The sequence below is a fragment of the Sinocyclocheilus grahami genome, unplaced genomic scaffold (genome assembly GCF_001515645.1).
Source record: "Sinocyclocheilus grahami isolate Dianchi unplaced genomic scaffold, SAMN03320097.WGS_v1.1 scaffold414.1, whole genome shotgun sequence".
Taxonomy (NCBI): domain Eukaryota; kingdom Metazoa; phylum Chordata; class Actinopteri; order Cypriniformes; family Cyprinidae; genus Sinocyclocheilus; species Sinocyclocheilus grahami.
In genome coordinates, this window is record NW_015505593.1 from 156508 (window position 1) to 170482 (window position 13975).

At 37.4% G+C, this 13975-nt stretch overlaps 1 protein-coding gene across 2 annotated transcripts in view; it reads left to right on the forward strand.

Annotated features, from left to right (window-relative positions):
- sugt1 (SGT1 homolog, MIS12 kinetochore complex assembly cochaperone) overlaps positions 1–13975 on the forward strand; it is an 83456-nt gene that overhangs the window by 65976 nt on the left and 3505 nt on the right. For both annotated transcript variants that reach the window (XM_016232590.1, XM_016232591.1), the window contains exon 10: positions 7216–7323. In XM_016232590.1, coding sequence (XP_016088076.1) covers positions 7216–7323 — 108 coding nt within the window. The remainder of the gene's footprint in view (positions 1–7215; positions 7324–13975) is intronic.

Sequence of the window (13975 nt, forward strand, 5' to 3'; positions counted from 1 at the left end):
GTTATACAACAACACAATTGAGAAATATGTACCTGTTGACAACATATTAAACAGCGGTGATCAGTTTTGCAAATCACCCTCGTGCATGTTCTGTAATAAGGTGAACAAACTTGATGTTACCACAGATATAATGTAGCATGAACACAAATCATACAATATTCATTTAAACACACGTATATATCAATTTTAATCCATAAGATGGTTATACAATTAATACAATATACTTTTATCATGGAGCACTCACTCACCGCAGCCAGTCACTCTCTCGGCTGGCACAAATCTAAATGACCCTACCGGAACTGGTTCATTATTTGGGTGGAGTGCAATTAAAGGGACCATACATGGAAATGAGTGTAGCAAGTGTAAACACCTTTTTGACCCTGTTACACGTGCGATGTAAGTAGAGAATTATTCATCTTACAGTGTGTTGATTATAACGAGTGTTTTTTTTTGTTTGTTTGTTTTAATGAATAATTTCTCGCTAGAGTGAAGTCAGTGATGATGTTCTTTGATAATGTACATTTTCTTTGTTCGTTTTCTGTAGCTGTTGTTTGAATAACTGAGGAAATATGAGCATTATAATTAGTAAAAAAAATGTTTTGTTAAATACAAATTCATATTAAAATTTTATGACATGACATCCATATGCTACTTGACTAAAAAGATATAATGTGTAGTTAATAGATTACACTAACATTAGGATGCTTTTAGTCTTAGCCTGGAGTTGGTTCACTCTCCGGCTATGAAACTAAGTAAGTAATAATTGAATAAATTAGCATGATAATATTGTGTATCGGCGATCTCACAGGCTGACGATATGACTATGGAGCAATATTGCCCAACATTACTGCAAACCTTAGTAAATCATGTTGCGTGGTTAATTTATGTTCTCTCCTCTCATACATTTTACATCTGAAAGGGAAACTCCTACAAATGCATATACCGCATAAATGACCGTGTCCACGACTTTTCAGCGCTAACTTTTCACTGCACATCTTCAGTAAATCCTGGGTTTGCACTGGCGCAAACTGTTGGTAAATCTGGCCCATAATCTATTGTCTCCCTGCTTCTTATCTTGGTGGATTTGGTCCGACCAAACAACTGAAGGTGGCAAAAGGTAGGCCAAAAGTAAAATACAGGACATGTCGCTGTCCCATCCTGCAAAAAAGAATGAACAACAACATGAACAAAAAAGTTTTTATATTCAGCCAAAATCATGGTCCACCTGCCTTTTCTTCTAAAATATTATTGAAATTGCTATAGTAAAAAAATAATGTTCTATAATCCTTTCATACTATAAAAATGTGAATAACTGACTGAGATCGGCCTCCAATTGAAATTTCGAAACATTTTGAAACCGCTGTAACGTATAAAAGCCTTGTTTACTGAAATTGCATGACTGCGGCAGTTTAATTTGCACTTTAAACCAATGGTTCAAAACAAATGATTTGCAAAGGTTTCAAAGCTTTACAAAGCAGTGCTTTGAAATTACCTATCACTGGTGCTATGCTAAAAACGGTTAGCATTTTTGTCTCTAAGTGTAATTGTTGTTATAAAGATTAATTTGATAACATTTATTAATTTTTTTATGATTTCTATAGATATAACAATATATTATTATTGTGAATTATTTTGGCCTCTGTAATCATGTTATGAAAAATCTGATATTGTGACATCCTTAATTTATATATTTTTAATGAATTACAAGCTTATTATGAAGAAATCAATTTTAAAATCACATTTGATGCCGAGACAAACTTCTAAATGTTTGGTAGGTTGAAGTATATAGTTTGATTGTGTATGTACTTAGATGTATAGTTGTCAGTTAAGATGTAATTGGTATGTATTTTTTATGCCTGTGTCAGATGAATTTCTGCTCAGCAAAAAATGTGAACAGACGATAAATTTAAAAGAAACATCTAAAAAAACTAATTATATTGTGTATAAATCCTGACTCATTTGAATTTGTGCTATGGCAGAGGGGATAGATTTTAAGCATGTGATGTATTTTTCATCACATAATGCTCTCCTGAAGCTCTGGCATACTTTTAATATAATTGGATAGGTGGACTACTTTATAAAACACCGTGACTTTCAATCTGTGTAAAAGAGCAAAATTCTGCAAATCTTTCTGTTCCACAGGAGAAATATTTTATTTCTTTGTTTGTAAAATCAAAGTGAAAATAAGAAGAAAAATTGTTAAATTTTGTGTAAATAATCCTTTAAAGCAGATGTTTTCAAACCTGTCCTTGAGCACTCCCAGCATTGCACGTATAGTCCCCCTTACCTAACACACCTGATTCAACTCATCAGCTCATCAGTAGAGACTGCAAGACCTGAAGTGGGTGTGTCAGATAAAGGAGCCATACAAAATGTGCAGTGCTGGGGGAGGCAGAACAGGCTTGAAAACTACTGCTTTAAAGAATTTAATCAAGTGTGCTATGGAAGTGCCATAGGCTGCGTTTACAATTGGCATTAAGATGCGACCTGTATCCGGATGTTGTCCACATACACATTGACAAGACTAGTGTAAACGCTCTTCTGATCGGAATGTTATCTGATCAGCGTGTCCTGGTCCAGAGGTAGTCAAGGACGCATTGTGATCGGAACCCTCTCTCCCGAACTGTCAGAAGACATATTTAAATATTGTGCAGGAAAAAGAGATCCGATCGGTTGTCCAGATAGAGAAGTCACTTGATGTTGGCAAGTGTAAACGCGCTGTGTCCTGATTGACTGATGATCGGACTTGATCGGATCACGGTGATTGCATATTAATGCCAAGTGTAAATGCAGCCGTAGACACACTTTCCTGAGTCTTGGACAACAACAATCCAACACCAAGTATATCATGTGAGCTCTCCTCCAGCAGGCCAGAAAATACATCCTCATCATCCTCCACACCAGTGTCATCTTTTAATATCAGATCTTTGTCATGAATTCAACATTTCTTTTTTGCATTTGAGAAGAGATGGAGAGATGTCAATACAGCAACTGATAGCCAACTCAAACTCAATACAGCAAAGATAAGCTCTTTAGCTAAAAGTGTGTAAGATTTAATTGTACTTGTCTCCCATCATTAAACTGGTGTAATCGACTTTGTCAAATACTTTGATGTATTACTTTAAAGTATTGTTACGGGGCAAACAAGACGTGATCCATTTGCAAGCTTTATTAAGGGCGTGGTCAAAACAGGCGAGGATCAGGCAATGACAAACAGGTATATAGAAGACAAAACAAGAGCAGTCCAGTAAACAAGCGAGGGTCAGTCGACGGCGAACGTAATCCAACAGGGCAAGACTAGAGGAATAATCCAGGTACAAGGCAAAGATCAGAACACGAGAAAACAGACAAGGCAAGACTAAGACAAGGCTAGGAAAACTAAGCAGGCTCCGTAAGGTAGCTATCAGCTATAGCAGTGATACACGCTAAACAATACTCCTGAAAAGGATCTGAGTGGGTGTAATATAGTGAGTGTGAGATTGGTTACAGCTGTGTGTAATCAGTGCAATGAATGATGGGATATGTAGTCCGGGATGACATGCAACAGTTTGTGTAGTGTGAGAGTCAATGTAACGGAAGAGTGACCTCTGTTGGCGATCGAACGGAAGTCCATGGACCGGATTCGTGACAAGTATAAGCTTCCAGTGCTTCTTTGCACTGGAAACTCTTGTCACCAAGACAAATTCCTTGTGTGTGTAAACACTTGGCAATAAAGGCCTTTCTTATTGCTGATTCTGAAGTACATTGTCTAACTGGAGAGTGAAATATGAAAACAAACCCTCACATTTCAACTAACCTTTTGAAATGTTTTTAGGTTAAAGTAATATGCTCCACATTATTTCCTTAGGATTTATTCTGTGATGCAATACAGTTATTGTATGGAAAGTCTGCTGCAGAATTCCGTTAATTTAGAGTACACTTTCTTTAGGTTTGAGATGTTTAAAACATTTAACTTAAAACTTTAAGTATGCTTTCTTTGAACAATGCCTTTGAATGGCCACTGTTTAAAAAAGACCAGAAAAAAATACAATGATGTGCTATTAACATTGATTATAGAGTATTCTAACAATCTTTTGCATTAATTTGCAGTGTGCCACATACTCTCTAATACATCTCTAATATAGCAATAACAAATGATATAATCTATCAAAAATATAATTACATATCTACATATCATTTGATATTTGAAGCCAGTCTACATACATTTCATATATGCTTACCAGAGATAAATGTGGTGCTCACATGAACTGGCTCAGGAAACAATTTGCTAAGCATACATATTAGGGCTGTCAGTATTGACGCATGCGATTGAATTCAAAATCCCTAATGCTTTAAAATAATTTAACGCAAAAAATTACTGCATGAGAAATTGTCATTAACATAATTTATGTCATGCCGTTACAGTGGATGATCTTGGAAGTCGGTAGTTTATCACACTGAGTATCTACAATGGCCCAAGCACCTGTAACCAGTGCTCGAAGTGAGCCGGTATTTAGTAGCTTACTGATGCTTCTCAATTTTAATCTTTAGCGTAATGCCGCTTTTTCTTGCACACCGGCACTTCTCATATGTTGCCAGAACTTTACTACTCAGTCAAAGCACCAGCATCACTGTCTGTGAGCAGCAAATCCAGTGGTACTAATAAGCAACCTGAAAATATCATCAATTATTTTTATACTTATTTATTTAGATATTTTCCATCTGTTTATTGTGTTATATATTATATTATAATATGTTATATTAAATTATAATGTTAGGCCTATGTTATATTTTATGCATATTATTAAAAATATCGCACAAGAGAATACTGGCACTTTTTTTCCCACTTCGAGCACTGCCTGTAACCCTGGTAGGCATAAATATTCTATTCTACCCTTTAAGCTGTTTTTGCTTTTCTGTTTGTGACTAAACTCTGGGAAAGTTTTCAGTCCAGTGAACCATTAAGCAAATACTGACTGAACGCAACGTCAAAACATCCCACCTCTGAATGGCCAGATGATAAGCATACTATGTTTCTCGGCTGGATAAAGCAAACCAGCATCTTGCTAGTAAAGTTTTGACGGATAAAGATGTTTAGGAGTCGTACGGTAAGCATGTGTGAGTCCGTTATATTGATGCACAAATATGCACTCTCAATGCTCTGATCGCACATTGCATTTATGCACGGACAAATAATATAGGTGTTCATATAATTTAGGAATTATATTAACACCTATATCATTTGGTTATTTGGTGTCCTTTTGGAGTCTCCAAGTGTCCTTTTTTGGACAATTTACCTTGAAAAAAGCCTACAGAAAATAGTTTTGTGAGAATCATCCTTGAATCTGATGGTTTACTTTGCTAGATGCTAAACAAGATAAATGGTGTGTGCTTTATTTTATAAGTGTGTGATTTAAGAAATCAAAATTTTAATGTATTGACAGCCCTAGTTCAAATCTTCTTTTCTATCACAGTTAATAATAAAAAAAAAAGTATAAACGTACCAAAGGTATGTTTCTTGGTTGATTTTCCAAACTGAAAAGTGCTGCAGAGGTCTGTGGGAAATACACTGCCTATTGATAGTTTTCACGTGACATCACACTTTTACAGGACCGCCCACATGGAGGGCAAAACATAATGGATATTAATGTTTGCCTACAAAACCACCACTGGCTCTGCACCTATTTACCTAAATTCATTACTTCAGAGTTATGTGCCCTCTAGAAGCTTGCGTTCTGCAAGTGAACAGCGTATTATTGTGCCATCTCAAAGAGGCACAAAATCACTTTCACTGACTTTTTCATCAACTGTTCCCTCCTGGTGAAATGACCTACCCAACTCAATCCGAGCAGCTGAGTCCTTAGCCATCTTCAAGAAACGACTAAAAACACATCTGTTCCACCTTTATTTGACCCTGTAACTCAAGCACTTTCTATTCTATTTGAATTCTACTTTATATTTCTTATTTTTTTTATTTTAAAAAAACAACAACCTAGCTTTCTATTTTTTCTATTATATCTACTTGTTTTTCTTTGTGTGTATGTGTGTGTGTGTGTATATATATGTATATATGTGTGTGTCAAAATTATAAATGCAACACTTGTTTTTGCCCCTATTTTTCATGAGCTGAACTCAAAGATCTAAGACTTTTTCTATGTACACAAAAGGCCTATTTCTCTCAAATATGGTTCACAAATCTGTCTAAATCTGTGTTAGTGAGCACTTCTCCTTTGCCGAGATAATCCATCCACCTCACAGGTGTGGCATATCAAGATGCTGATTAGACAGCATGATTATTGCACAGGTGTGCCTTAGGTTGGCCACAATAAAAGGCCACTCTAAAATGTGCAGTTTTATCACACAGCACAATGCCACAGATGTCGCAAGTTTTGAGGGAGCGTGCAATTGGCATGCTGACTGCAGGAATGTCCACCAGAGATGTTGCCCGTGAATTGAATGTTCATTTCTCTACCATAAGCCGTCTCCAAAGGCATTTCAGAGAATTTGTCAGTACATCCAACCGGCCTCACAACCGCAGATCACTAATTCACATTAATCACATTAATTTCATTTTTTATCTCTGTAGTTAACTATTTAGCAGGCATGTTTACAATAAACAATTTCCACTAGGTAATACTAATACTCCATATACTCTATTTAACACCATATACTATATTTTCACACATTGCGTTCTTACCAAGGTTTCACAAATGCTTATTGTTTGCATAAAACAAGATTATGTATAATCAGTGATTGTTTACCATCTACCTGAAGTCTCGCCCACATTTCATGCCATATGATGTAGCAATATTGTGGATACTACTTAAGTCTGAAGAAGAACTAAGCCTCTGTGTGACAAACTTCAGCGATTACCTCTATATACAGTATTTATAAATATATAAACTTTGATGAAGTCTAAGCTGTCATTGCATTAGGCATGTTTCTCACTATGTAGAACACTAGAATAGATTTTGGCAGGGATTAGAAAGGCTGTAAGGGTTGTAAAAGCCAAGACCCAGATGAGAGTGATGTTTAGGAGGGTGAGTTTAACGAAGGCTAGTTAGAAGAGGTTGTGCAGTTAAACCTCACTCCCCTGAATTTGTAGAGTTACTCTAGTCAGCCTGCTATTCCTGTGCCCTAATGCAAGATCTGTATTAAAAATAATGACATCCCAAACTAGAGTTCTGCCTATCAGAATAAGAAACTAATGAGTCTCTTCTCTCTTCTGAGTCTTAGCTGACAGCTGTGGTAAAGCTTCCATCAGGAGAAGATTACTGCCTAAAGGTCCATCTTCTGCATCCTGTTGTCCCTCAACAAAGCACGTACAGGATCCTTTCAACCAAGGTCTGTCTTAATAAATATGCTTTTCTAGCTTGTAACGTATCAGCTGAATTTTTTTTCTTTTTTTAAACTAACCTTATTCCATTTATAGTGACTTATTCTAAGTTATCGGTGTAAGGAATAATTGACTACAGGCTGTTGAATTATTTTCATGTGGTTTATTTTAAGACTTTTTTTTTGGGTCCTTAAAACATTCTTATTACTACTTTCCATTTTTTTTCCAAACATCCCAAGAATCAGATGCTAATTCCAAAGTGCAATTTTAGAACATAGTTGGCTTAATTTTTATTTGGCTTAATTTTAGCTTAGTTGGCTAGAAAGCTCTTTGAAATCTGAAATAATTTAATGAATTGAAATGGAATTCAAATGTGTTCCTGAAAGTTTGTGTGTATTTGTTGCCTTTAGTCAAATGCATTTACATTGTGACTGTGCCTCAGATGCAGTCAACTAAAAATGAATTGTCTGTAAAGTTGTTAACCAAATGGTCCATACAATTAGAATAACAAAGGAAAAGTGTTTCTTAGGGTATTTTGTTTGTTGACTTGGCTCTCCAGTGGGAGGTCCTAATGAAGTCTATTGTTAGTAGCCCATTTGTCTTCAAGTATAAAGTTTTGTCCCACAGACAGAACTTTGGGCTATGATTTTTTTTAAAGCAGACACATTAACACAGCTTCTGAAGAACTGTGCTACACTACTACCATCAATAAATTCTTCTCCCCACAAGAACTCTGGTTAAGCTTACTTAATAGAGAAATCGAATTCATGGATGAGCCACCCAAATGACTGCTTAGCCATATACAGCAAAATCTTACAATTCATACTCAATCTGCTTTTTCTATTCAGTTGTTTAAAAAGAATAAACCTAAAGGGAAAAATTATGAAAATAATGGCCCAATGATGATAGTGATAGTACTTAAGTGCAAGATGTTATTTATGTAGTGTTTCAAAGTGTTAAAACAAATTTCCAGAAATACATTCATATAAACCCCAACCCCAATATTTATATTTTTCTTCCGAACAGTGAGCTTGCTGTACCTGTACAGTATTTTCTCTGTGCGCGTCTGTTCATTTTAGGCCATGCTTGTAAGAGATAAACCCTTGAGCTTTTATTTTGGCGGAAACTTCAGTTTAGCTTTTATTTTGGCGGAAAACTCCAGCTTCTGTGAAAACAGGTTTACAAACATTGCTAATTTAATGAAATACTGTAAACATTTGTCCATTAAAATGTTGAAAATTTATGCAAATGTGAAAATTATGCATAACTGGTGGCCGTTGCGTTCCCATACGCGCTAAATTCACAGCACATTCAATAACGAAGTTCACTGCATTCACTGTGAACTGAGCCACTCTGAGATCACGAGTCGATCATGTGTGCTGCGCAATGTGCGCGCTTCACTTTTGGCGCTTTTCCACTGCATGGTACGGTTCAATTTTGGGGGGTTTTCCACTGCGTACAGTACCTGGTACTTTTTTTAGTACCACCTCAGTTGGGGTTCCTACCGTACCGTTACCAAAACGTGACGTGTAAACTCTGCTGATCACGGATTGGCCGGAGAGAATCGCCACTACCTGCGTCACTGAACTTGCGACACAAACACAACAGAACCGCTAGATTTAAATCAGCACAGCCAGCGAAGGATCGAACGCAACTGTTTTGAACGAATGCACCTTTTTTTAACAACCAAAAAGTGGCTGCTCCCCCTGTTGAGGAAGTACAGACGTTCCTCTCGTTGATAGCAGAGGAGTGGATCCAGCGAGAGCTTGATGGGGCGACGCGGAATGAAAAAGTTTTTTAGGAGTCGCGGCAGTAGAGGCGGCGCATCTATAACCACATGTGAATAATCCCGCTCATTCTAAAGCGATACTAAACTGCAGTGGAAACGCAAACCGAGCCGTGCCATGCCGTACCGTACTGAGCCGAGTCGTACCACGTGGAAAAGCGCCATTTGAAGCAAGTCATATTATGCTTTCAGTTTTAATTCGTTTGACCGATTCTTGCCAAAGCAATGACATGAAACACAACATTAAAGAACTTTTGTGTTATAAGTATAAATACATCTTCGGTTTATTATGAAACTGTGGCGGGACAGATTAGACGCCACAGTCTAGTTAATGAATGGGAAACACTGGTAGTAATTTAAAGCTTTTTATATATTTTTATCATGTCTGTGAGGCAATTCGCTGAGTTAAGGTTCATCATTGTGAAGCGCTCCTGTTCAAACCCTACACAGCAGAAAGAGTTTTTTCCTTTATTTTATAAAAGCACAACGTTTTGTTGATATTGTGAGTGCACACAAATAAAACTAGACCCTTTAAAGTTTAGAATGATGTATTACTCTTACCTTTATGAGCTAAAATGACAAGTTGTTTCCATTGTAAAAAAAAAATGCAAGTGATCGCGCTGGCGCCTCCATGTCCTGCAGAGCGCGCTTCAGCTTCCACTCTCAGCACAAATTATTAGATATGTGTCTAACAGCGCACATTTATCTAGGTTAAACATTTAAACTAACATTGTGATATGCTTGAACTGTTTTATATATAGATTTTATTTTAGGCAAGTCCTGATGATTTGAGAAGGCTAAATTGATCAAACATATAGACTATGATCAATTCACTGTCTGCCGCTGGCCGTTACTTTAAAAAAATAAAATAAAAACTTACATTTAACAAACAAAAAATGCTCCAAACATTTTCTAAATTTACTTTATAAAAAAAGGAAACGAAATATAATCACTTTTCCATTACATACAGAACTGAACTATTTTAATAGCTGAAACAGTAGTATAAGCTTTTTTGGGGAAAAGGGAAAAAAAGACGGACTAGGGCCTTTATTTGAGGCCCGTGCAGGGCTTTAATCCACTTCATCCAACGCTGTTTTATTCTCATCTGTGAGCATGCTCTTAATATATGTATTTTAGGTGTGTAAATGTATAATTGCCTTTTCATTATTTTTTCAGTTTTATTTAAATTTGTAGTTAAAACAACTAAAAATAAATGTATTTTAAAGTTAAGAATTAGACAGCCTTTGCACACAGGCTTATGCTGGTAACTCATTATCAGTGGACTTTCCTCGTCAATATAGGCTATATTTTTTCACACTTTTCTCATTCTATATTTCTGACGTTCCAAAAGTTCCTCCTACTGGCAGAGAATGAATAATTCCTTTTCAATAATCCAGTCTGTAGTTTTTGTTCAGATCAATGCTAAAATCCACCCACGTTACCCTGTTTTAAATTAATAAAATAATTTATACTTCTGGCTCACCCCTGGTTTAAACAGTCAATTGTGAGGTTTATCATTTTATAATTTATTTAGTTTTTGTGAAAACCTGAATCTCAACTGTAAATCAGTTGCTATTTCATGGTCTACAACATGAAAGAAAGCCATAATAACATGTACATTAAAAATGTAGAAACATTGGACACAACTATGGCACTATTGTGCAGCAGCAAGCATCACAACAAAAAAGGAACCTTAAGGTTGATCTAGGAAAATGTGTGCAAATGTATAAGGCCCAATTCCTATATTTTGCCTGGGTCCCCCAATTCACTAAATCCGCCCCAGCTCCTCATAGATGGATCTGCTGATAGACGCGGCTTTTGGGATAGCACTTATTCAGATATAAATTCTCAGCAATCTTGTAGACTGACCATTTCAGTTACACAGTCAAATCAAACATTTGTTTCCAAAATACAAAATTGTTGTCTTGTAGACTTTCCAACAATCTAATGTTAAACAACAGGTCAGTGTTATTCATTTTTCACCTGTGCTAACTCCTAAATTTTGTAATGGCTACAGAATTAGCACCCAGTCACTAAGGCTACGTTCACACTGTCAGTGTTTGGGATTGACAACCACATTTACTTACAGGTGTGAGTCTCAATGTCACATTCACACAGCAACTTACAGTAGTGTCTCGAATACTGTCTGTATGAACGTGCAATGGGCGTAAAGCCCGTTTTCCTTACCATTTACCACAGTGACCAAAGTAATATCAAAGATGGTGACGTCCATAAAACTGAAAGTCTTAGCACTTTCTGACACGAAAAGCGTCCAATCGAGCCATGAGTTCATCCGTCAAATCTTTCATTAATCGACAGCAGCTTTTTTATTTGAGTGGAGAGCGGAGCATTTTAGTTGCGCGCAGAACACAAAACTGACACAGCTCATTTCTTCGTCACTGTAAATTACTGAAACCAAACATGAAAGCACGCAACGCACTGTAAACATGCATTTGTGCAGCAGAGTGGCTCTCTTTCGCACTGTATGCTGTGACAGACAACTGGTTGTCCAGTCCTGTTCCATTTACACAGCACGGGTTTTCATGAGAATGCGGTTGTGAGTCATGAAAATGTGCGGGTGTGAGTTCGGTTACGGAATGCGGTTGTCACATTTGAAAATAACCGTACTGTGTGTCAACGTAACCATTATTAAGGACTCAAATACAGGACTGACAACCGAATACTGCTGCTGTGTGAACGTGGCCTAAATCATTCAAAAGATTCCTGCGGACTCACGAGAAATGCCCAAGCCTAAAATTACCAAAAGTACTACACTGTATATGTAACTACACTACAACTTTTACTGGTCTACTTATTATTCATTCTAAAAGGTATTTTTATAAGAGCTAAAGCAGGCAGATAAACAAATCCATTTATAAGAAAAGGTTTATACACATCCATCTCTGAAATGGACTTGAGCTATCTGAAACTGCCACAGAATGTACAAATGCAACATTTTGGGGTTTTACTCCAGCAGATTTTTGTTTCCAGGTTTTTACATTCTGAAATCAGATGGTTAGGATTTAAGCAGTAAAAGCAAGCTCGCCGTTCATCTGAACCTTTCGCAACAGGCTTACGAGAGATATCCGACTTCGACAAATGGAATATTGTTACCTTTTACTCATTTATATGCATCACAATGTTTTCTGCTGTACAAGTTTTAAAGTCCTCTAACAGAAGAAGCTCCTGAAGTTGATCAAAAGTCTCAGTCCTACTAGCAACCAGTGTTAATTTTGACACCAAATTTTGATTTATTTTTAGTCATAGTCTTTTGACTAAATTGCCATTTAGTTTTAGCCATATTTTAGTCACCTGAATTGTTTTTAGTTTTAGTCTAGTTTTAGTCGACTAAATCTACAGTAAATTTAGTTGGCTAAAATCGAATGGGTTTAGTTAGTGTAATGCATTTATTAAGCATTTCTCCAAAATTTCCTAACTCATTATATAGGTTTGATATTAAGGTTTTATCATGATAGACGCAGATTTAACTGCGGTGACACACAACATGCCTTTGTTAAAATTAAATAAAACCCACTTCTCATAAAGAACAAGAACATGGTCTTCGTTTTAATGAAATACCAATGGTTATACAGGCTAATTATGCATTCTTTATAGCAACTTGTTTACCATATTCTTCATTCTTTCAAGCAGACATTTATTTCTGAAATAAATTTAGATTAATCTTTGGGGCTAATAAAGTTTTTCAGTCAAGAGCAGTGAGTGTTTTTCTCTGTCTTGTGTTGCTTGATTAAGATCAATGACTCAGACAATAGCAACCAAATTAGGCTGCTGTCCCTTTAAAACCGAATGCACTGCTGCAATGGATGCAATGTACTTATACACGTTCTCCCTGCTGTTTACGTTCACTTAAGACATAATCAACTGTGTTTACGTGATTACTCGTCAAAACGGACACTTCAAAATCATTTTGTGTGTAATTCTCCGTTCATGCGACGCGAAAGAGTACTCGCGCGCTGTGAGACGCGCTTTCTATGTGTGGATGCTTCAGTGTCTGCGCTCTGAAAACTGAACCGAATTGAGTTCTCTCTTGCGTCGTCAGATTTATCCATATGTCTGCTCTTCTCGTACTCCCACGGATTCAATGATGGCAGAGTAGAAATGTTTCAGCAGCTCTTGAGGCAGGAGGAACTTCCTCAGCTGGCGAAGGAAGTACAACCTCTGCTGGGCCTTTTTGACAATAGACTCAATGTGATTGTCCCACTTCAGGTCCTGAGAGATAGTGGTGCCCAGGAATCTGAATGACTCCACTGTCGTTACAGTGCTGTTCATGAGTGTGAGTGGAGGGTGAGCAGGGGGGTTCCTCCCGAAGTCCACTATCATCTCCACAGTTTTGAGCGTGTTAAGCTCCAAGTTGTTAAGACTGCACCAGACAGCCAGCTCTTTAACCTCCTGCCTGTAAGCAGACTCGTCACCGTCCTGAATGAGGCCGATGAGTGTGGTGTCATCTGCAGAGGTAAGGGTCCAGTGATGTCCTTCAGATAAGCCAAAACCAGTCTTTCAAATGATTTCATGGCCACAGACGTTAGAGCCACAGGTCTGTAATCATTAAGTCATTTTTTGGGTTTCTTTGGGACAGGGATGATGGTGGAGTATTTGAAGCATGAGGGGACTTCGCACAGCTCTAGTGATCTGTTGAAGATCTGTGTGAAGATGGGGGCCAGCTGGTCAGCACAGGTTTCAGACAGGCTGGTGTCACACAGTCTGGGCCTGGTGCTTTTCTTCTTTTGTTCTTTTTGAAGACCCGACGCACACCATTTTCACTGATCTGGAGTGCTGAGGGGGGGGGGGGGGGGGGGGGGGGGGGGGGGGGGGGGGGGGAAGGGGGTTTTTTCAAACCGCAAAAAAAACCCGTT